The following is a 23,793-nucleotide window of genomic DNA, read 5'->3' as shown; positions in this document are numbered from 1 at the left end:
GGACCAGGATAGCTTTGTGGAGGGGCTATATCACCAAGGGATTTATCCACAAAACACACAGCTAAATACAGGATGTGAATGAACTGTTGATTGCCACCACCACTAAAAGAAGTACCAAGAAGGGGCAGTGTCCTTAGTGAAGTTTCTGGAAGAACAAGACTGCAGAGCCTCAGAAGGAGAAATTGCAGCTAGTCAAGCAAGAGTTAATCTTCCTAGGACACCCAAGGTACCCGACATCTAACAAAAGTGAGAAGGAAAAGATTCAGACTGCAAGCTAAGATGCCAACTAGTGTCAAGCAAGTCAGATGATCATTCCTGGGCCTAGTAGGACACTACAGAACACGGATACCTCTAGCACCAGTCTACATGCAAGCATTGTATGACAACACTGAAAGGGAGGAGGGTCCGCATCCTACATACAGCAACAGATGAATTAGGCTATTGAACAGTTGGAAACAGCAGTTGCCTCATCTCAAGCCCTAGAATTACCTGACTATTAAAGAAGGAGGCCATATATAGAAGTCCTTATGCAAAATCATGGACTGAGGTGAAGACCAGTGGCCTACAACTCAAGCAAGCTTGACAGCGGTAATCAAAGAGCACCTACCGGCATCAGAGCAGTGATAGCAGCAACAGTCCTAGAAGAGTATAAGAGCACAGACACAGTGATGAATCAGAAGTCCTAGAGGAAGACAAGAGCACAGGCATAGTGCTGAATCATGAACTTATCATCCAGTGTCCACATGCAGGTACAGAGAAGCTTCAACAAGCAAGAACCAAACACCTGTCAGTGGCAAGGCTGACCATGTTTGAAGTAGCACTGCCAAAGTGCGACAAGTAACCATCAGAAGATGTATTACCCTCAACGCAGCAACCCTTTTCCAACATTAATCAATAAAGGTGTTGAATCTCAAGATTCAAAAGGAGGGAAAAACAGATTATCTACTGATGAATGGGAAAGCCAGAAGTTTCTAATATTCACTCACGAAGGTAAACAATATGGTTGGACACACTTACCCCAAGGGTGAGCCACTAGTCCATCAGATTTCTCAGAGGCAATGGCATTAATCCTGCAGAAATGGAGACCACACTTTACAGACACCCAGTTAGTTCAATATGTCGATGATCTGCTTATTGCTGCACAGACAGAAGAGAAGTGCAAAAAGGAAACAGTATCACTACTCATCTTTTTGGCAGAAGAAGATTGCAGAGTGTCAAAAAGACAAGCTTCAGCTAGTACAGAAAAAAGTTGTCTTCTTAGGACACTGCATATCTCAAGGAACAAGGCACCTTACTGATGAAAGAACAAAGGCAATAACTCAAGCAAAAACCCCAAGAACATTAAAAGAAATCAGAGCTTTCCTGGGCCTTATTGGTTATTGCAGAGAATGGATACCCTCAGCCTCATTACTGATGCAACCCCTATATGAATTAACAAAGAAGGAGGCGTCAGCAGAAAACAGGGACACCATTGAAGAAGCAGTAAGACAACTAAAGCAAACCATAATAACAGCCCCAGCATTGGGATTGCCTGATTACAAAAAGCCTTTTAACCTATTCTGCCATGAAAACAGAGGGCATTCTTTAGGGGTGCTCACCCAGAAATACAGACCAAAACAAAGACCAGTGGCATACTGTTCAGCCCAGCTGGATCCGATTATCAGAGGAGCACCATCCTGTGTCCGAGCAGTTGCAGCAGCAGCAATACTGAAGGAAAAGGTGGCAGACATTGTGCTTGATCATCCACTGTGTATACAAGTACCGCACGCTGTAACAGAAATACTAAGTCAAGAAAATAGCAAGCATCTTTCTGCAGCCAGACTTACCAAATATGAAGTGATTGCCTAGCCCTCATGGAATTAGAGACTTTACCTCTTCCTAATGTCCAAGATACACCACTGGACAATCCAGACATGAACCTGTTCGTCGATGGATCAAGATATTATGATAATGGATCCCTACGGACAGGATATGCAGTAACAACTGAAACTGAAGTCATAGACTCTGGAGCATTGCTACCAAGTATGTCAGCACAAGAAGCAGAACTCATAGCAATGACCAAAGCCTGCATACATGCTGAGAATATGACAGCCAACATCTATACGGATTCACGCTATGCTTGGGGGGGTATCCCAAGATTACGCTGTTATATGGAAAAGTAGGGACTTCAAAAGTGCAAACGGAAAACCCATCAAACATGCCAGTTTGATTATGGAACTCTTCAGAGCATTGGAACTACCTAAAAGAATTGGAATAATCAAGGAACAAGCACATACTAAGAGCCAAACCATGGAAGCTAAAGGAAATGCATTTGCGGATGCAGAAGCCAAGAGAATTGCCTTACAATCAAAAGAACTTGAGCAAGTCTTAGTAGCTCAAGATGTGAAGCAAATGCCCAATGATCAAAATTCAACAACAAGCATCACAAGGAGAAAAAGAAAAATGGACACGACTGGGGGCAGAAGAAGATGAACATGGACTTTGGAAGTCAAGAGAATTGAAGTACTGTCTACCAGCAGCTCTATTTCCACCTATGTTACAAGTAGCTCATGGACAAGTACACCATTCAAAGGAAGCCATGGTGAATAGAGTACAAGAGCATTGGATAGCTCCAGGCTTCAATAAAGCTGCAACAAACTTTGTAGCAGGATGCTGGATCTGTGGAATCAGCAATCCAGGACAAAGAACCAAGACACCTCTAGGAACTATACCCAAAGCCTTTTACCCATTCCAGAGACTACAAATTGACTATATACAGTTGCCACGATGCGGTCCATATGAATATGTACTAGTAGCAACGGACATGTTCAGTCACTGGGCCGAAGCCTGGCCAGTAAGCAAAGTGAGCAAAAACCACTGCAAAGAAACTGATAGCAGAAGTAGTATGTAGATTTGGGATACCTGAGGTTATAGAATCAGATAGAGGTACACATTTCACGGGAGAAGTCATGCAGCATATAATGAAAGATTTGGGGGTACAGCAGGCCTTCCACGTGCCTTACCGGCCCCAGGCGAGTGGGAGGGGGGAACATCTGAACTTTGACCTTAAGCTAAAACTACAGAAAATGACAGAAACCAAAAGAACTTGGCCAGAATGCCTACCTATAGTCTTGTTTAATATTAGGACCACACCCATGAAACCTAGTAAACTGACTCCATATGAAATATTGTTTGGGTCAGCTCTAAGAACAGGTTGTTATTATCCACAACAGTTACAACATAATCATGGTGATTTAACAGGTTATGTACAGGAGATCTGTAAAACATTGACTTACCTCCATTGCCGAGTGTTTTCTTCCATTCCAGACCCAGAAGGATCAGCTACGCATAAGCTAAATCCAGGAGATTGGGTCTATTTAAAGAGACATGTGAGAAAGACCTTTGAACCAAGATATGATGGTCCATATCAAGTGCTGCTAACCATGTCTACCTTAAATTAAGGTGAAAGGTCGTGACATTTGGATACACGCCTCGCACTCGAAGAAGTTGACAGTGACTCTCCAGCCAGAAGAATGAAGTTGCTTATCCTTTGATTGTTGTTAGGGGTAATCCCCAAGGTTTGGACTATAAGTCCAGGGGACTGGTTTACTGAAAGAGAATAGTTCATGCCTTGTGTAGGTAGAATAGGGAGAAAAAGTGGAATCAAAAAGAGGGGAAATTATGGTGTAAAGGCTTTCTTAGCTTAGCAAATATATTGATTCAAGCTTTTTCACTTTAACTAAGATATTTACTGCTGCTCACAAAAATAGGTTCGTGTTTCCTTAAAAGCTTCACAGATATTTCATAAGCAACATTGTATTCAAAGCATGAATTGTTCATTGTTATAACGCCAGATGTATCCAAGGCCAGTCAAGCATATCGCCAAAAGTTCTGAACATCGAGGAGGATTTTGACCTGTCCTGACCTCCAGAAAGGATGTTTCGGGAAAAACTGATAATCGCAAAGCAATAAATATATTTTAATTGCAAATTATAATCTTGTTTGACAAATGATGTGTTTCAGTTTTCAAGACATACATGGTGTATTCTGATTGGCTAAATGTATTGGCACACATGAATCCTTTGTTCTTTTGCTATAAAATAAAGCTTATATGGCCCCTAAGACAGATCAACTATGAACTGCTTAGGTTACACAATGATCCTGTGTCACCTTTTCATTCACTGATCTCCAACCGGTTGCAAAAGGAAAACAGAATTCTGACTGATGACTGAAGAGAGTTTATAATCAGACCTGAATAGGTTAACATACCCTATCAATATCTGTGCTGCATTGTTGTGAGCAGTTTATATAGTAGTACAGTGCAGCATTTTGGTGACCAACAGTATATAGTTGTACAGTACAGTAGGCCATTGCTATTGATATAATAATATTACTGGCATATAATTCCACACATTAAAAAATGGAGAACAAAAATGTGGAGGGTGAAATAGGGAAAGATCAAGATCCACTTCCACCTAGTGCTGAAGCTGCTGCCACTAGTCAAGGCAGAGACGATTCAATGCTATCAACGTCGTCTGCCAAGGCCGATGCCCAATGTCATAGTAGAGAGCATGTAAAATCCAAAAAGCAAAAGTTCAGTAAAATGAACCAAAAATCTAAATTAAAAGCGCCTGAGGAGAAGTGTAAACTTGCCAATATGAGTGGCAAGGAACAGCTGGGGCCCTGGCCTATGTTCTGGCTAGTGGTTCAGCTTCACATGAGGATGGAAGTACTTATCCTCCCGCTAGAAAACTGAAAAGAGTTAAGATGGCAAAAGCACAGCAAAGAACTGTGCGTTCTTCTAAATCACAAATCCCCAAGGAGAGTCCAATTGTGTCGGTGGTTTCGATGCCTGACCTTCCCAACACTGGACGGGAAGAGGTGGCTCCTTCCACCATTTGCACGCCCCCTGCAAGTGCTGGAAGGAGCACCCATAGTCCAGTTCCTGATAGTCAAATTGAAGATGTCACTGTTGAAGTATACCAGGATGAGGATATCATTGACAATTTATAAATTGACAAGTTCAAAAACTTTGGGTGACAGCGGAAGCAGTCCACTGACAACTAAATCCCTTCTTCCTCTTGTACCCAAGCTCCTGCAAACCACACCACCAACTCCCTCAATGTCAATTTCCTCCTTAGACAGGAATGCCAATAGTCCTGCAGGCCATGTCACTGGCAAGTCTGACGAGTCCTCTCCTAACTGGGATTCCTCCGATGGATCCTTGAGTGTAACGCCTACTGCTGCTGTTGCTGTTGCTGCTGCTGGGAGTCGATCGTCATCCCAGTGGGGAAGTCGTAAGACCACTTGTACTACTTCCAGTAAGCAATTGACTGTCCAACAGTCCTTTGAGAGGAAGATGAAATATCACAGCAGTCCTCCTGTTGCAAAGCGGATAACTCAGGCCTTAACAACTATGGCCCTCATTCCGAGTTGTTCGCTCTGTGTTTTTCATCGCATCGCAGTGAGAATCCGCTTAGTGCGCATGCGCAATGTTCGCACTGCGACTGCGCCAAGTAATTTTGCTATGAAGATAGTATTTTTACTCACGGCTTTTTCATCGCTCCGGCGATCGTAATGTGATTGACAGGAAATGGGTGTTACTGGGCGGAAACACGGTGTTTTAGGGGCGTGTGACTGAAAACGCTACCGTTTCCGGAAAAAACGCAGGAGTGGCCGGAGAAACGGTGGGAGTGCCTGGGCGAACGCTGGGTGTGTTTATGACGTCAACCAGGACCGACAAGCACTGAACTGATCGCACAGGCAGAGTAAGTCTGAAGCTACTCTAAAACTGCTACGAGGTTTGTGATCGCAATATTGCGAATACATCGGTCGCACTTTTAAGAAGATAAGATTCACTCCCAGTAGGCGTAGGCTTAGCGTGTGTAACTCTGCTACATTCGCCTTGCGAGCGAACAACTCGGAATGAGGGCCTATGTTGGTGTTAGACGTGCATCCGGTATCCACCGTTAGTTCACAGGGACTTAGAGAATTGCTTGAGGTAGTGTGTCCCCGGTACCAAATCCCACCTAGGTTCCACTCCTCTAGGCAGGTGATACCGAGAATGTACACAGACGTCAGAAAAAGTGTCATCAGTGTCCTAAAAAATGCAGTTGTACCCACTGTCCACTTAACCACGGACATGTGGACAAGTGGAGCAGGGCAGACTAAGGACTATATGACTGTGACAGCCCACTGGGTAGATATATTGCCTCCCGTAGCAACATCAGCGGCGACACCAGTAGCAGCATCTCGCAAACGCCAACTCGTTCCTAGGCAGGCTATGCTTTGTATCACCGCTTTCCATAAGAGGCACACCGCTGACAACCTCTTACGGAAACTGAGGAACATCATCGCAGATTGGCTTACCCCAATTGGACTCTCCTGGGGATTTGTGATATCGGACAACGCCACCAATATTGTGCGTGCATTACATGGGGGCAAATTCCAGTAAGTCCCATGTTTTGCACATACAATTAATTTGGTTGTGCAGAATTTTTTGAAAAACGACAGGGGCATGCAGGAGATGCTGTCGGTGCCCCGTAAAATTGCGGGCCACTTTCAGAATTCAGCCACCGCGTGCCGAATACTGGAGCGCCAGCAAACACTAATGAACATGCCCTGCCACCAGCTGAAGCAAGAGGTGGAATTCAACCCTCTATATGCTTCAGAGGATGGAGGAGCAGCGAAAGGTCAGTCAAGCCTATACATCTGCCTACGATATAGGCAAAGGAGGGGTAATGCACCTGACTCCAGCGCAGTGGAGAATGATTTCGATGTTGTGCAAGGTTCTGCTGCCCTTTGAACTTGCCACACGTGAAGTCAGTTCAGACACTGCCAGCCTAAGTCAGGTCATTCCCCTCATCAGGCTTTTGCAGAAGCTGCTGGAGAGATTGAAGGAGGAGCTAAAATGGAGCGATTTCGCTAGGCATGTGGGACTTGTGGATGGAGCCCTTCATTCGCTTAACCAGGATTCACGGGTGGTCAATCTGTTGAAATCAGAGCACTACATTTTGGCCACCGTGCTCGATCCTAGGTTTAAAGCCTACGTTGTATCTCTCTTTCCGGCAGACACAAGTCTGCAGATGTTCAAAGACCTGCTGGTGATACAATTGTCAAGTCAAGCGGAACATGACCCGCCAACAGCTCCTCCTTCATTTTCTACCACCACTGAAGCTGCCAGGAATAGGATAATATTTCCAAAACCACCCGCTGTCGGTGATGCAGGGCAGTCAGGAGCAAGTGCTGACATCTGGTCCGGACTGAAGGACCTGCCTACGATTACTGGGGGGGTGATTCCGAGTTGTTCGCTTGCTAGCTGCTTTTAGCAGCATTGCACACGCTAAGCCGCCGCCCTCTGGGAGTGTATCTTAGCTTAGCAGAATTGCGAACAAAAGATTAGCAGAATTGCGAATAGAAATTTCTTAGCAGTTTCTGAGTAGCTCCAGACCTACTCACAAATAGCGATCAGTTCAGTCAGTTTCGTTCTGGTTTTACGTAACACACACGCCCAGTGTTTGCCCAGCCACTCCCCCGTTTCTCCAGACACTCCCGCGTTTTTCCCTGACACGCCTGCTTTTTTCCGCACACTCCCAGAAAACGGCCAGTTTCCGCCCAGAAACACCCACTTCCTGTCAATCACACTCCGATCACTTCAACGATGAAAAATCTTCGTTCGGACGTGAGTAAATCTACTAAGTTTTGTGCTAAAATACTTACCCCATGCGCACTGCGAACCATGCGCATGCGCATCTTTGCCTTAATTGCTCTGTTGCGAAAATCGGCAACGAGCGAACAACTCGGAATGACCCCCACTGACATGTTGTCTTCTGTCACTGCATATGATTCTGTCACCATTGAAAGAATGGTGGAGGATTTTATGAGTGACAGCATCACTGTAGGCATGTCAGACAGTCTGTACGTATACTGGCAGGAAAAAGAGGCAATTTGGAGGCCCTTGCACAAACTGGCTATATTTTACCTAAGTTGCCCCCTCTCCAGTGTGTTCTCTGAAAGAGTGTTTAGTGCAGCCGCTCACCTTTACCAGACATTTACCAGCAATTGCCTCCTGAAAGTACACAGGGACCTGTATTGGTGGATTCCAGTGGGGACGAATTAATACTCTGTAAGGAGGAGGATGTACACAGTGAAAGGGGTGAGGAATCGGACGATGAGGTGGACATCTTGCCTCTGTGGAGCCAGTTTGTGCAAGGAGAGATTGATTGCTTCTTTTTTGGTGGGGGCCCAAACCAACCAGTAATTTCAGCCACAGTCGTGTGGCAGACCCTGTGGCTGAAATGATGGGTTTGTTAAAGTGTGCATGTCCTGGTTATACAACATAAGGGTGGGTGGGAGGGCCCAAGGACAATTCCATCTTGCACCTCTTTTTTATTTATCTTTGCATCATGTGCTGTTTGGGGACTATTTTTTTTAGTGCCATCCTGTCTGACACTGCAGTGCCACTCCTAAATGGGCCAGGTGTTTGTGCCGCCCACTTAGGTCACTTAGCTTAGTCATCCAGCAACCTCGGTGCAAATTTTAGGACTAAAAATAATATTGTGAGGTGTGAGATGTTCAGCATAGACTGGAGATGAGTGGAAATTATGGTTATTGAGGTTAATAATACTATAGGATCAAAATTACCCCCAAATTCTATGATTTAAACTGTTTTTGAGGTTTTTAAAAAAAAAACCCACCAGAATGCAAAACGCAACCGAATCCGACAAAAATCTGAAAGGGTGGTTTTGCCAAAACGCGTCCGAATCCAAAACACGACTGCAGAACGAATCCAAAACCAAAACACAAAAAGTGCCCGCTGCACATCTCTAGTTACTAATAAACTGATAATTGTGTGTGTGTGTGTGTGTGTGTGTGTGTGTGTGTGTGTGTGTGTGTGTGTGTATTAGAATCTGTGAATTGTTTTTTAAGATTGCTGATGCATGGGGGCCTTTACATGTTTTAGACCATGTTGAAGGCATTTAATTTGTACCCTGTTCAGTTGTATGTGTGTTTCTACATGTTTATTTTGGGTAAAGTCAGTGCACACCCCCTGAAGGGCTATTCATCACTGATTATCTGTGGTTAATAATTAATATATTAGTATCTTTACATTATATATTAGTATCTTTACATTATGTTATTGGTCTGTCTCTGTTGTCTCTCCAATTCATTATATAAGTGTCAGAATATTAGGACTTCAATATTTGAATCATTGTTTATACTTACTCTGCTATATTTTCACCAGTACAAATTCACTAGATTTAGTGTGTATGACAAATGAATGTGACATAATGCAAAAATGTTAGCGTTACAATCATTACATTTGACTGATCATTTTTAAGAGTGCTCCAAAAAGGATTTACTTTCTTGATTAGCCACTGCTAATTTATGTTTTCTTCCTACAATTCAGATGAGGCAGGCTGTCATCATGATGTCAGCAACCAGAGCCGGCCTTAGGCATAGGCAAACTAGGAAAATACCTAGGGCATTTGGTATGCTTAGGGGCACCAGCTTCTGCTGATTAAAATGATATGCGGAATGCCTATATTCTGTGTGTGACTGCAGCTGTATCTACATACGAAATGCTACGTTGCAGTGTATTCCTGGAAATCACTGTAATGTAGCATTTTATATGCAGATACAACCGCAGTCGCACACAGAATATAGGCATGCTGCATATCATTTTAATCAGCAGAAGCTGCTTGTATGTCCTAGCCACATAGTAATGCAAATAAGATGCATTTTCATAAACAAAAGGCGCCCAACGTTAGCAGAGCTGCCAGCTGACTCATGCCAGGCATCTCCTGCAGAATTAGCGGCAGTGCTAGGGAGTTGATCGCCGCAGGAAATTTTTTAGCAGTTGGGCAAAACCATGTGCACTGCAGGGGAGGCAGATATAACATGCGCAGAGAGAGATAGATTTGGGTGTGGTGAGTTCAATCTGCAATCTAAATTGCAGTGTAAAAATAAAGCAGCCAGTATTTACCCTGCACAGAAACAAAATAACCCACCCAAATCTAACTCTCTCTGCAAATGTTATATCTGCCCCCCCTGCAGTGCACATGGTTTTGCCCAACTGCTAAAAAAAATTCCTGCTGCGATCAACTTGGAATTACCCCCAGTGACATTACATTTAGCATCTGTAGTAGTTTGTCATGTATAATAGGTGTTTATGCCTTTGACAAAGCACGTATATACTCTGTTTTGGGTCATTTGCTTGAATTATTTTTACATTAGACACAATATGCTGTACAGTGTAATATCTATTGTTTTGGTGTAATTATTTTGTTGCATCTTATTGCATTACCAGACTTTCTAGCACTTAAAATCCATTCAATCCTTTGAGGCATATTATTATTATTCACGTTCAGTGCGCTAATAACACTTGTTTTGTACCTTTGCTTCTCCAGGACAGACTCAGACAAAATATATCACAGCCTTCATGGAAAACTATGCCGTATCCACAGATACAACGTTCCAGCTGTATCTTTTGACATATAATAAGACAGCCTCAGTCACGGTCACGGTGTCCAATCCGCATTTCAGCAAGACGGTTTTCATTGAGAGGGAAAGCAGTGCACTAGTGAACTTTGACTACACATATATGATCACTGAAAGCCAAAAGACTTCCAAGGCTGTGCTGGTGACATCCGACGTTGACATATCTGTCTTTGCTTTCTACACACATATAATTTCTGCTGACGCCATGGCTTGCCTTAGTCTTGAAGACCTTGGAACAGAGTATTACATATCAACTACTGGACCAAGAACAAGCAATCAATTTGCTGTGGCCAATGGCCTAGAAGAAGTTGTCTCAGTGACTGTGACCATCTCTGGGTCCATCACCTTTAAAGGCCTCTCCTACTCCAGTGGAGATTCCTTCTCATTCCAACTTGAGTATCAACAAGTCGTTCAGTTTAAAAGTGCAGATGACCTCACAGTCACCAGGGTCTCATCCACAGCCCCAGTGGCTGTTTTCAGTGGCCATACATGCTTTTCCGGGATCAACAATGCATGTGATTCCTTGGCCGAGCAGCTACATCCTGTGAAGAACTGGGGGAGCTCTTTTGTTGTGTTTCCATTGTTGAACCACACTAAAGATGTCATTAAAGTTATATCTGCAAGTCCAGATACTACAGTGGATATTAATGGTCTGAACGGGGACACCCACCACAGCCTACAGAATGGATCCTATATCGAAATCACTGTAGACAAAGGAATGACTATTAAGTCCACCAAATCCATTATGGTGACATACATCTTCCAAGATTTTATACCAGGAGTAGTTACAGTGTATGACCCCTTTATCACTAACGTCCCACCCTCATTAGTCACAAGGATGTATTACAGATTTGTAACACAGGCAAGATACTACAACTTCCTCCTGATTGTATCCCAGGCATCTGCATCTGATGGGTTCTACCTGGACCACCGTCAGCTAAGTTCATACAGCGTTTCATTGAAAACTTTCAGTGGATTCCATGCTTGGGAGGTCTCTTTGGGTAAAACTGATGGACAACATGAAATATATCATGAGTCAATGCCGTTTACAATCTACGTTTACGGAATTGAGAACTATGTTTCCTATGGTTACTCAATGGGACAGGAAGCAATATATGCAGGTAACAGCAACTAATTTTTCTCTTCTGCCCTTATACTGGCACATTCAGGGAAGAATATAATTTGGGCATATGCAGACATAGCCTAAATATTTCAATATATCTAAAAAATATAAATAGTTGTCTTACAACTAGTGATGAGCGGGTTCGGATCCTCGGGATCCGAACCCGCCCGAACTTCACCTTTTTTTGCACGGGTCCGAGCAACTCGGATCCTCCCTCCTTGCTCGGTTAACCCGAGCGCGCCCGAACGTCATCATCCCGCGGTCGGATTCTCGCGAGATTCGTATTCTATATAAGGAGCCGCGCGTCGTCGTCATTTTTTACTCGTGCATTGGAGATGATCGTGAGAGGACGTGGCTGGCGTCCTCTCAGTTTCTATGTTCAGTGGGCTGCAAATATCTGTGCTCAGTGTGCTGCAAATATCTGTGCTCAGTGTGCTGCAAATATCTGTGCTCAGTGTGCTGCAAATATCTGTGCTCAGTGTGCTGCAAATATCTGTGCTCAGTGTGCTGCAAGTGCAAATATCTACGTTCTCTGCCTGAAAAACGCTCCATATGTGTGCTCAGTGTGCTGCAAATATCTGTGCTCAATGTGCTAATTGCTTTATTGTGGAGACTGGGGACCAGCAGTATTGTATAGTAGGAGGACAGTGCAGAGTTTTGCTGACCAGTGACCACCAGTATTATACATTCTCTGCCTGAAAAACGCTCCATATCTGTGCTGCATTGTAGTATATAGTAGGAGGACAGTGCAGAATTTTGCTGACCACCAGTATAACTATATATATATAGCAGTACGGTACAGTAGTCCACTGCTCTACCTCTGTGTCGTCAAGTATACTATCCATCCATACCTGTGGTGCATTTCAGTTTTGCACAGTTTGCTGACCACCAGTATATAATATATAGCAGTACAGTACAGTAGGCCACTGCTCTACCTACCTCTGTGTCGTCAAGTATACTATCCATCCATACCTGTGGTGCATTTCAGTTTTGCACAGTTTGCTGACCACCAGTATATAATATACAGCAGTACGGTACAGTAGGCCACTGCTCTACCTACCTCTGTGTCGTCAAGTATACTATCCATCCATACCTGTGGTGCATTTCAGTTTTGCACAGTTTGCTGACCACCAGTATATAATATACAGCAGTACGGTACAGTAGGCCACTGCTCTACCTACCTCTGTGTCGTCAAGTATACTATCCATCCATACCTGTGGTGCATTTCAGTTTTGCACAGTTTGCTGACCACCAGTATATATAATATACAGCAGTACGGTACAGTAGGCCACTGCTCTACCTACCTCTGTGTCGTCAAGTATACTATCCATCCATACCTGTGGTGCATTTCAGTTTGCACGGATTGCTGACCACCAGTATATAATATATAGCAGTACGGTACAGTAGGCCACTGCTCTACCTACCTCTGTGTTGTCAAGTATACTATCCATCCATACCTGTGGTGCATTTCAGTTTTGCACAGTTTGCTGACCACCAGTATATAATATATAGCAGTACGGTACAGTAGGCCACTGCTCTACCTACCTCTGTGTCGTCAAGTATACTATCCATTCATACCTGTGGTGCATTTCAGTTTTGCACAGTTTGCTGACCACCAGTATATAATATATAGCAGTACGGTACAGTAGGCCACTGCTCTACCTACCTCTGTCGTCAAGTATACTATCCATCCATACCTGTGGTGCATTTCAGCTTTGCACAGTTTGCTGACCACCAGTATATAATATACAGCAGTACAGTACAGTAGGCCACTGCTCTACCTACCTCTGTGTCGTCAAGTTTACTATCCATCCATACCTGTGGTGCATTTCAGTTTTGCACAGTTTGCTGACCACCAGTATATATAATATATAGCAGTACGGTACAGTAGGCCACTGCTCTACCTACCTCTGTGTCGTCAAGTATACTATCCATCCATACCTGTGGTGCATTTCAGTTTTTGTGCGCAGTATATATAGTAGTAGGCCATTGCTATTGATAAATATATTACTGGCATATAATTCCACACATTAAAAAATGGAGAACAAAAATGTGGAGGGTAAAATAGGGAAAGATCAAGATCCACTTCCACCTCATGCTGAAGCTGCTGCCACTAGTCATGGCCGAGACGATGAAATGCCATCAACGTCGTCTGCCAAGGCCGATGCCCAATGTCATAGTAGAGAGCATGTAAAATCCAAAAAACAAAAGTTCAGTAAAATGACCCAAAAATCTAAATTAAAATCGTCTGAGGAGAAGCGTAACCTTGCCAATATGCCATTTACGACACGGAGTGGCAAGGAACGGCTGAGGCCCTCTCCTATGTTCCTCATGACTAGTGGGTCAGCTTCACATGAAGATGGAAGTACTGATCCTCCTTCTAGAAAACTTAAAACTTAAGATGGCAAAAGCACAGCAAAGAACTGTGCGTTCTTCTAAATCACAAATCCCCAAGAAGAGTCCAATTGTGTCGGTTGCGATGCCTGACCTTCCCAACACTGGACGGGAAGAGGTGGCTCCTTCCACCATTTGCACGCCCCCTGCAAGTGCTGGAAGGAGCACCCGCAGTCCAGTTCCTGATAGTCAAATTGAAGATGTCACTGTTGAAGTACACCAGGATGAGGATATGGGTGTTGCTGGCGCTGGGGAGGAAACTGACAAGGAGGATTCTGATGGTGAGGTGGTTTGTTTAAGTCAGGCACCCGGGGAGACACATGTTGTCCGTGGGATGAATATGGCCATTGACATGCCTGGTCAAAATACAAAAAAAAAAATCAGCTCTTCGGTGTGGAATTATTTCAACAGAAATGCGGACAACTGGTGTCAAGCTGTGTGTTGCCTTTGTCAATCTGTAATAAGTAGGGATAAGGACATTAACCACCTAGGAACATCCTCCCTTATACGTCACCTGGAGCGCATTCATCAGAAGTCATTGACAAGTTCAAAAACTTTGGGTGACAGCGGAAGCAGTCCACTGCCAACTAAATCCCTTCCTCTTGTAACCAAGCTCCTGCAAACCACACCACCAACTCCCTCAGTGTCAATTTCCTCCTTAGACAGGAAAGCCACTAGTCCTGCAGGCCATGTCACTATCAAGTCTAACGAGTCCTCTCCTGCCTGGGATTCCTCCGAGGCATCCTTGAGTGTAATGCCTACTGCTGCTGGCGCTGCTGTTGTTGCTGCTGGGAGTCGATCGTCATCCCAGTGGGGAAGTCGGAAGACCACTTGTACTACTTCCAGTAAGCAATTGACTGTCCAACAGTCCTTTGCGAGGAAGATGAAATATCACAGCAGTCATCCTGCTGCAAAGCGGATAACTCAGGCCTTGGCAGCCTGGGTGGTGAGAAACGTGTTTCCGGTATCCACCGTTAATTCACAGGGAACTAGAGAATTGATTGAGGTACTGTGTCCCCGGTACCAAATACCATCTAGGTTCCATTTCTCTAGGCAGGCGATACCGAAAATGTACACAGACGTCAGAAAAAGAGTCACCAGTGTCCTAAAAAATGCAGTTGTACCCAATGTCCACTTAACCACGGACATGTGGACAAGTGAACCAGGGCAGACTCAGGACTATATGACTGTGACAGCCCACTGGGTAGATGTATTGCCTCCCGCAGCAACAACAGCAGCGGCGGCACCAGTAGCAGCATCTCGCAAACGCCAACTCGTTCCTAGGCAGGCTACGCTTTGTATCACCGGTTTCCATAAAAGGCACACAGATGACCACCTCTTACGGAAACTGAGGAACATCATTGCAGAATGGCTTACCCCAGTTGGACTCTCCTGGGGATTTGTGACATCGGACAACGCCAGCAATATTGTGCGTGCATTACATGTGGGCAAATTCCAGCACGTCCCATGTTTTGCACATACATTGAATTAGGTGGTGCGGAATTATGTAAAAACAACAGGGGCGTGCAAGAGATGCTGTCGGTGGCCCGAAGAATTGCGGGCCACTTTCGGCATTCAACCACAGCGTGCCGAAGACTGTGTTTGAAAAATGACAGTTAGTAGCTGATTGGCTGGCACTTTATCTCTGTCCACTTTATCTCCATATAATGCTTAGTAAATAGACCCCTTTATCTCTCGTGAAGGTTTGATACATCTCCATCTGAGTGTCATTTACAGAGCGTACCGCAACATAATGATATCCTACTTTACCCCCCGACAACGTAACATGTACCTTGTGATTAGGCTATGCCCACACACTATTGTATCGAGAGCGTATTATAGAGCATCAATTAGACTGACAAATGCTCTGAGAGAAAATGCTGGAATTACGGTAAGAAGTAGATAAATAATGGCAGAATGGTGACCTCTGCAGCTGGTTTACCAATTATATGCTAACAATATTGTTATACAATTATCTCTAAAGCGCCGTATTCACGGGCCGATTTGGGGAGAGATCTGTGCTGAGCAGTTTGCTCAAGCCACATCTCTCCCCCCCGCTCAGCACAACGCGATATGTGCTGAGCGCATGCGGGGAGACGGGGGGGGGGCGCTCATTTCACCCAGCGGCCAATCTAGCACTCAGAGCCGGCCCTAACCAATATGATGCCCTAGGCAAGATTTTGTCTGGTGCCCTCTAGCACCGCCGCTAGTTCTGCAGGAGATGCCTGGCATGAGTCAGCTGTCAGCTCTGCTAACGTCGGGCGCCTTTTGTTTATGAAAATGCATCTTATTATTTGCATTACTATGTGGCTAGGATGCACAAGCAGCTTCTGCTGATTAAAATTATATGCAGCATGCCTATATTCTGTGTGCAACTGTGGCTGTATCTGCATACGAAATGCTACAATACAGTGATTTCCAGGTATACACTGCAACGTAGCATTTTGTATGCAGATACAGCCGCAGTCACATACAGAATATAGGCATGCCGCATATCATTTTAATCAGTAGAAGCTGCTGGTGCCCCTAATCATACCAAATGCCCTAGGCATTTGCCTAGTTTGCCTATGCCTAAGGCCGGCTCTGCTAGCACTAGCGATAGCGATGCGCAGGGCTGCACATCTCTATCGCTGTGAGTGTTACACACGGAGTGATCGCTGCTTAAAATCTAAGCAATTTTTTTATTAAAATCTGAACTTAATTGTTCAAAGTAAAAGTCCTCTCCATGCAATGGCCTGAGACTTTTTCTGTATAAATCATTTTACTGCACAATTCTAGGACTGCAGTCAAGAAAATACATCCACAATCAGGGCCGTCTTTACGTATGGGCTCAATGGGCTCTTGCCCAAGGGCCCCAGGAGTATAAGGGCCCTAGGCTGATAGCTGAGGGTCCCCTCTTTCCAGGGGTACCAGATTTTTGAAAATCGGCCTTGGGGAACCGGAGATATTCAACGTGAAAGCAGTGGTCCCCATCCGAGCCTGTTAATTGCTCTTCCCAGCCAGATATCTCAGGTTCTGTCTGACATAGATTTTGGATTATACCCTCAGAAAAACTCTGAGACTCTCCCCTTTTGCTGGACACTGTCAGCTTGTCTCTACTGTGCCCAGAACCAGAGATATCAGCCTTCCAGCAGCTGGTCCCTGCTCCAGCTCCACACGCCTGGTATACAGTTTTATATATTCATTGGAGGATTGCTCTGGCTCCTGACCAGAGCCGGCCTTAGCTATAGGCAGGCTAGGCATTTGCCTAGGGCATTCAAGCATGTCTAGGGGCATCCAAGCATGTCCCTGCAGCATCTCATGCTGAGAGGGACAGTCCGCAAACTAACTGTTACTTTCCAAATGTATTCAATCAGTACTTGTATACACTGCTGTTTACATTTGTCCAAAAAAATGCACACTGTGCCTTAAACTTCCTCTGACATGCTTGAATGCCCCTGACTTGTGAGACCTCAGACAGACAGCAGAAGCCCAGTAAATGCAATTCCTGAACCTGTGACATTTTTACTGACTATATAAGGTTATTACTGGATGGCTTCTTATGATAACACATGTGTATTTTGGAAGACTGCTTCACAGAAACCTGACATCACCTATACTGCTTGTGCACATTGGGGAGGGGGACCCTGCCATCCTGTGTGTGTCCCTTATCCCTGTGCAAACCCCAGGTGTCTGCAGGGACATAACATGGGCAGTGTTCTCCCCACACTTTATTTCCTAGTCAGTCCATACCGTAAAATTCCCCTGCCATCTAGTACTGTAACGTGGTCAGTAAGTTGCGTTGTGCTATTTCTATATGAAACATCAGTGCAGCGTGACTTTTGGACACATCAGACTGGAGGGCAGAGCATTTAGCTCCCACAGTATAAAGTAAAGTGCATGCAGTTAACGGGAGTAACAGACACCAGCAAACACACTGAATAGTGAAGAGAATGGACAGTTTCTACATGTTTGATACTGATCTTTTTGTATAACCAGCAAGTGTGGCAGTATCTGTGGCAGTATATGTGTATTATGGGCATTACTAATGTGGGGCATATGTGTAAGGTGCATTACTGTGTGGCATTATGTGTATTATGGGCATTACTAATGTGGGGCATATGTGTAAGGTTCCTTTACTGTGTGGAATTATATGTATTATGGTCATTACTGTGTGGCATTGTGCAGAGTTGAACTGGCCCACAGGGTAACCCCCTGGTGGGCCCCACTACCTGAGCGTTGCAGGTACAGATGCAGAACTAGCGGCGGAGCTAGGGGGCACCAGACAAAATTTTGCCTAGGGCATCAAATTGGCTAGGGCCGGCTCTGCTCCTGACCTCTGATCCCCAAGTTCCCAGAACCTTCTGAAAGGTGGGACTCTCTAGTTTTTATTCAATTCAAAGCTAAGAAATATATTTTCAGGAACTTGAGATATCTGCAGTCAAGCAAACTGCCCTCCCACCAGAAAATTATAAATATTAAGCCCACTCCACTATCCACCCCTCCCCTGCGTATTAAACACCCCCTACCACCCCGGAAGTCATGTACCAGGGCTTTTTTATTCAGCCCAATGGCCCCTCTACAGTTTAGTCCCATCTGTGCAGTAAAGGAGTAATTAGCAGAAATTACTGCTCCAGGTCCTACATGCTGAGCGGAAGATAGAACACCCCCTACCGCCCGTGGGACATCAAAGCTGCCACTGATAGCACACCCCACCCCTACCGCTGGAGGGTGGGTAGGGGGCCCAATGCATTGCTGTGCCCAGGGGCCCACACTGCTGTTAAGACGGCCCTGTCCACAATTTCTCAAATACCCATATTTTCAATAAGCCACCATAATGCCTCATAGTTCCTATTTTGGCAAAACCACCTCCATTCTCAGACTCAGAAAGGGGTGTGGCTTCATGATACTGTTGCTATATGTGCTACATCTGGGCGTGGTTTGGGTATATTGGGGGTGTGGCTTGGACAGTTTATGGGAGGGAATTTTTCTGCCCCTATTTTGCTATTAAAAAATGTAAGGTATGAGGTCCATAAAGCTTTACTATGAAAATGTTATTAGGAGCTGATTTATATTAGTCAATTTGTATTTTAACTTTACTGAGCCTTTAACTTATATTAGGATTTTGAAACAGATATTACTCCCAGCTCATATAAAGAAATAACTGCAAAGCATACAATTAAGCCAGAAAGAGAAATTAATACATTGATACTGTACATTTAGCAGAAGCTGCAGGAACTGCATGTACAGTAGTAGAACATAATTCAAGGTATCAGAGTGTGAGCAACCACTGAAATATGCACTTACTGTAGTTATTAATGTGGGAAATATCTTTTTTTGTCAAATGAACTATCCCCAGCACCAACAGATGAACCAGCACCAACAGAAGACCCTGAACCTGAGGGCACACTAAGCTGTCTCTCTCGTGGGGCTGAATACCATCTACCCCTCAGCTTGGTGACTGAGGCCAATCTCAATGTGTCTGATATCCACCTGGAAGACCCTCTGTGTAAGGCGGAGCTGAAGGGAGATGTCACTCTTATTAAAATACCGTTCAGTAGATGTGGATCTGATGTCTTGGTGAGATTTACTGTACTACCAGCAATTGCTTTTATTGCTGAGTTATTCTAGCATTAATCTAAGATAAGATAAGATAAGAATAATTTATTGTCACTGTTCATAGCAGTGGCGTGCGGTGAGGCCAGTGGCTGGTGAGGCACTACAGCCATAATGTCCGCCGAATCTGCCGATGACCCCTACCGCCACCGAGCCAATGCCCGCTACTGACCCTAAGTCGATGCCCGCTGCCACCGCCACCGGCTTACAAACTCGGCCACCATAAACTGACCCATCCCTCCGCCACTAATTTGCATCTCACACCGATGCCGCCAATGCCCGCTGCCTGCCTGCTCATCATACTTGTGATATATTGTACATTTTTATAGAAAAAAAATTAAGAATTTACTTACCGATAATTCTATTTCTCGTAGTCCGTAGTGGATGCTGGGAACTCCGTAAGGACCATGGGGAATAGCGGCTCCGCAGGAGACTGGGCACAAAAGTAAAGCTTTAGGACTACCTGGTGTGCACTGGCTCCTCCCCCTATGACCCTCCTCCAAGCCTCAGTTAAGATACTGTGCCCGGACGAGCGTACACAATAAGGAAGGATTTATGAATCCCGGGTAAGACTCAAACCAGCCACACCAATCACACCGTACAACTTGTGATCTGAACCCAGTTAACAGTATGATAACAGAAGAGCCTCTGGATAGATGGCTCACAACAACAATAACCCGATTTAGGTAACAATAACTATGTACAAGTATTGCAGACAATCCGCACTTGGGATGGGCGCCCAGCATCCACTACGGACTACGAGAAATAGAATTATCGGTAAGTAAATTCTTATTTTCTCTGACGTCCTAGTGGATGCTGGGAACTCCGTAAGGACCATGGGGATTATACCAAAGCTCCCAAACGGGCGGGAGAGTGCGGATGACTCTGCAGCACCGAATGAGAGAACTCCAGGTCCTCCTCAGCCAGGGTATCAAATTTGTAGAATTTAGCAAACGTGTTTGCCCCTGACCAAGTAGCTGCTCGGCAAAGTTGTAAAGCCGAGACCCCTCGGGTCGCCGCCCAACCATGAGCCCACCTTCCTTGTGGAGTGGGCATTTACAGATTTTGGCTGTGGCAGGCCTGCCACAGAATGTGCAAGCTGAATTGTACTACAAATCCAACGAGCAATAGTCTGCTTAGAAGCAGGAGTACCCAGCTTGTTGGGTGCATACAGGATAAACAGCGAGTCAGATTTTCTGACTCCAGCCGTCCTGGAAACATAAATTTTCAGGGCCCTGACAACGTCCAGCAAATTGGAGTCCTCCAAGTCCCTAGTAGCCGCAGGTACCACAATAGGCTGGTTCAGGTGAAACGCTGAAACCACCTTAGGGAGAAATTGTGGATGAGTCCTCAATTCTGCCCTGTCCGTATGAAAAATCAGGTAAGGGCTTTTATAAGATAAAGCCGCCAATTCTGACACGCGCCTGGCCGAAGCCAGGGCCAACAGCATGACCACTTTCCATGTGAGATATTTCAAATCCACAGATTTAAGCGGTTCAAACCAATGTGATTTTAGGAACCCCAAAACTACATTGAGATCCCAAGGTGCCACTGGAGGCACAAAAGGAGGCTGTATATGCAGCACCCCCTTGACAAACGTCTGAACTTCAGGAACTGAAGCCAGTTCTTTCTGGAAGAAAATCGACAGGGCCGAAATCTGAACCTTAATGGATCCTAATTTTAGGCCCATAGACACTCCTGTTTGCAGGAAATGCAGGAATCGACCCAGTTGAAATTCCTCCGTTGGGGCCTTCCTGGCCTCGCACCACGCAACATATTTCCGCCAAATGCGGTGATAATGCTTTGCGGTCACATCCTTCCTGGCTTTGATCAGGGTAGGAATGACTTCTTCCGGAATGCCTTTTTCCTTCAGGATCCGGCGTTCAACCGCCATGCCGTCAAACGCAGGCGCGGTAAGTCTTGGAACAGACAGGGTCCTTGCTGGAGCAGGTCCCTTCTTAGAGGTAGAGGCCACGGGTCCTCTGTGAGCATCTCTTGAAGTTCCGGGTACCAAGTCCTTCTTGGCCAATCCGGAGCCACGAGTATAGTTCTTACTCCTCTCCGTCTTATAATTCTCAGTACCTTGGGTATGAGAGGTAGAGGAGGGAACACATACACTGACTGGTACACCCATGGTGTTACCAGAGCGTCCACAGCTATTGCCTGAGGGTCCCTTGACCTGGCGCAATACCTATCCAATTTTTTGTTGAGGCGGGACGCCATCATGTCCACCTTTGGGTTTTTTTCCAACGGTTTACAATCATGTGGAAGACTTCTGGGTGAAGTCCCCACTCTCCCGGGTAGAGGTCGTGCCTGCTGAGGAAGTCTGCTTCCCAGTTGTCCACTCCCGGAATGAACACTGCTGACAGTGCTATCACATGATTTTCCGCCCAGCGAAGAATCCTTGCAGCTTCTGCCATTGCCCTCCTGCTTCTTGTGCCGCCCTGTCTGTTCACGTGGGCGACTGCCGTGATGTTGTCCGACTGGATCAGCACCGGCTGATCTTGAAGCAGAGGTCTTGCTTGGCTTAGGGCATTGTAAATGGCCCTCAGCTCCAGGATATTTATGTGAAGTGATGTCTCCAGGCTTGACCACAAGCCCTGGAAATTTCTTCCCTGTGTGACTGCTCCCCAGCCTCGCAGGCTGGCATCCGTGGTCACCAGGACCCAGTCCTGAATGCCGAATCTGCGGCCCTCTAGAAGATGAGCACTCTGCAACCACCACAGGAGAGACACCCTTGTCTTTGGTGACAGGGTTATCCGTTGATGCATCTGAAGATGCGATCCGGACCATTTGTCCAGCAGGTCCCACTGGAAAGTTCTTGCGTGGAATCAGCCGAATGGGATTGCTTCGAGGGAATCCACCATTTATCCCAGGACCCTTGTGCATTGATGCACTGACACTTGGCCTGGTTTTAGGAGGTTTCTGACTAGTACGGATAACTCCCTGGCTTTCTCCTCCGGGAGAAAGAACTTTTTCTGGACTGTGTCCAGGATCATCCCTAGGAATAGAAGACGTGTCGTCGGGATCAGCTGCGATTTTGGAATATTGAGAATCCAACCGTGCTGCCGCAACACTACTTGAGATAGTGCTACCCCGACTACCAATTGTTCCCTGGATCTTGCCCTTATCAGGAGATCGTCCAAGTACGGGATAACTAAAACTCCCTTCCTTCGAAGGAGTATCATCATTTCGGCCATTACCTTGGTAAAGACCCGGGGTGCCGTGGACAAACCAAACGGCAGCGTCTGAAACTGATAGTGACAGTTCTGTACCACAAACCTGAGGTACCCTTGGTGAGAAGGGTAAATTGGGACATGGAGGTAAGCATCCTTGATGTCCAAAGACACCATATAATCCCCTTCTTCCAAGTTCGCAATCACCGCTCTGAGTGACTCCATCTTGAATTTGAACCTGTGTATGTAAGTGTTCAAGGATTTCAGATTTAAAATTGGTCTCACCGAGCCGTCCGGCTTCGGTACCACAAACAGCGTGGAATAATACCCCTTTCCCTGTTGCAGGAGGGGTACCTTGATTATCACCTGCTGGGAATACAGCTTGTGAATGGCTTCCAATACCGCCTCCTGTCGGAGGGAGACGTCGATAAAGCAGACTTTAGGAAACGGCGAGGGGGAGTGCCTGAGTCCGCTTGTAAAGCCCCAGCGTCATGCTGAGGACTTGGCAGAAACGGGAGAGGGCTTCTGTTCCTGGGAACTGGCTGTTTGCTGCAGCCTTTTTCCTCTCCCTCTGCCACGGGGCAGAAATGAGGAGCCTTTTGCCCGCTTGCCCTTATGGGGCCGAAAGGACTGCGCCTGATAATACGGCGTCTTCTTATGTTGAGAGGCTACCTGGGGTAAAAATGTGGATTTCCCAGCAGTTGCTGTGGCCACCAGGTCTGATAGACCTACCCCAAATAACGCCTCCCCTTTGTAAGGCAATACTTCCATATGCCTTTTGGAATCAGCATCACCTGACCACTGCCTCGTCCATAACCCTCTTCTGGCAGAAATGGACAGCGCACTTACTCTTGATGCCAGTCGGCAAATATCCCTCTGTGCATCACGCATATATAGAAATGCATCTTTCAAATGCTCTATAGTCAGTAATATACTGTCCCTATCTAGGGTATCAATATTGTCAGTCAGGGAATCCGACCAAGCCACCCCAGCACTGCACATCCAGGCTGAGGCGATTGCTGGTCG

The 23,793-nt window shown here is 45.6% G+C and overlaps 1 protein-coding gene across 4 annotated transcripts in view; it reads left to right on the top strand.

The window, feature by feature from the left end:
• The window catches only part of LOC134958384 (IgGFc-binding protein-like), a 54,030-nt gene that overhangs the window by 16,186 nt on the left and 14,051 nt on the right, over nucleotides 1–23,793 (top strand). For 2 of the 4 annotated variants that reach the window (XM_063940942.1, XM_063940940.1), the window contains exons 2-3: nucleotides 10,389–11,600; nucleotides 19,335–19,555. In XM_063940942.1, the coding sequence (XP_063797012.1) occupies nucleotides 10,389–11,600; nucleotides 19,335–19,555 (1,433 nt within the window). Of the gene's footprint in view, nucleotides 1–3,306; nucleotides 4,139–10,388; nucleotides 11,601–19,334; nucleotides 19,556–23,793 lie in introns of those variants that run through there. The other 2 variants (XR_010186983.1, XM_063940941.1) reach the window with 2 other exon arrangements.

The sequence above is a fragment of the Pseudophryne corroboree genome, chromosome 9 (genome assembly GCF_028390025.1).
Source record: "Pseudophryne corroboree isolate aPseCor3 chromosome 9, aPseCor3.hap2, whole genome shotgun sequence".
Classification (NCBI taxonomy): Eukaryota; Metazoa; Chordata; class Amphibia; order Anura; family Myobatrachidae; genus Pseudophryne; species Pseudophryne corroboree.
Note: the sequence above shows the minus strand (reverse complement) of the source record. Positions and strands in the feature narration are given on the sequence as shown.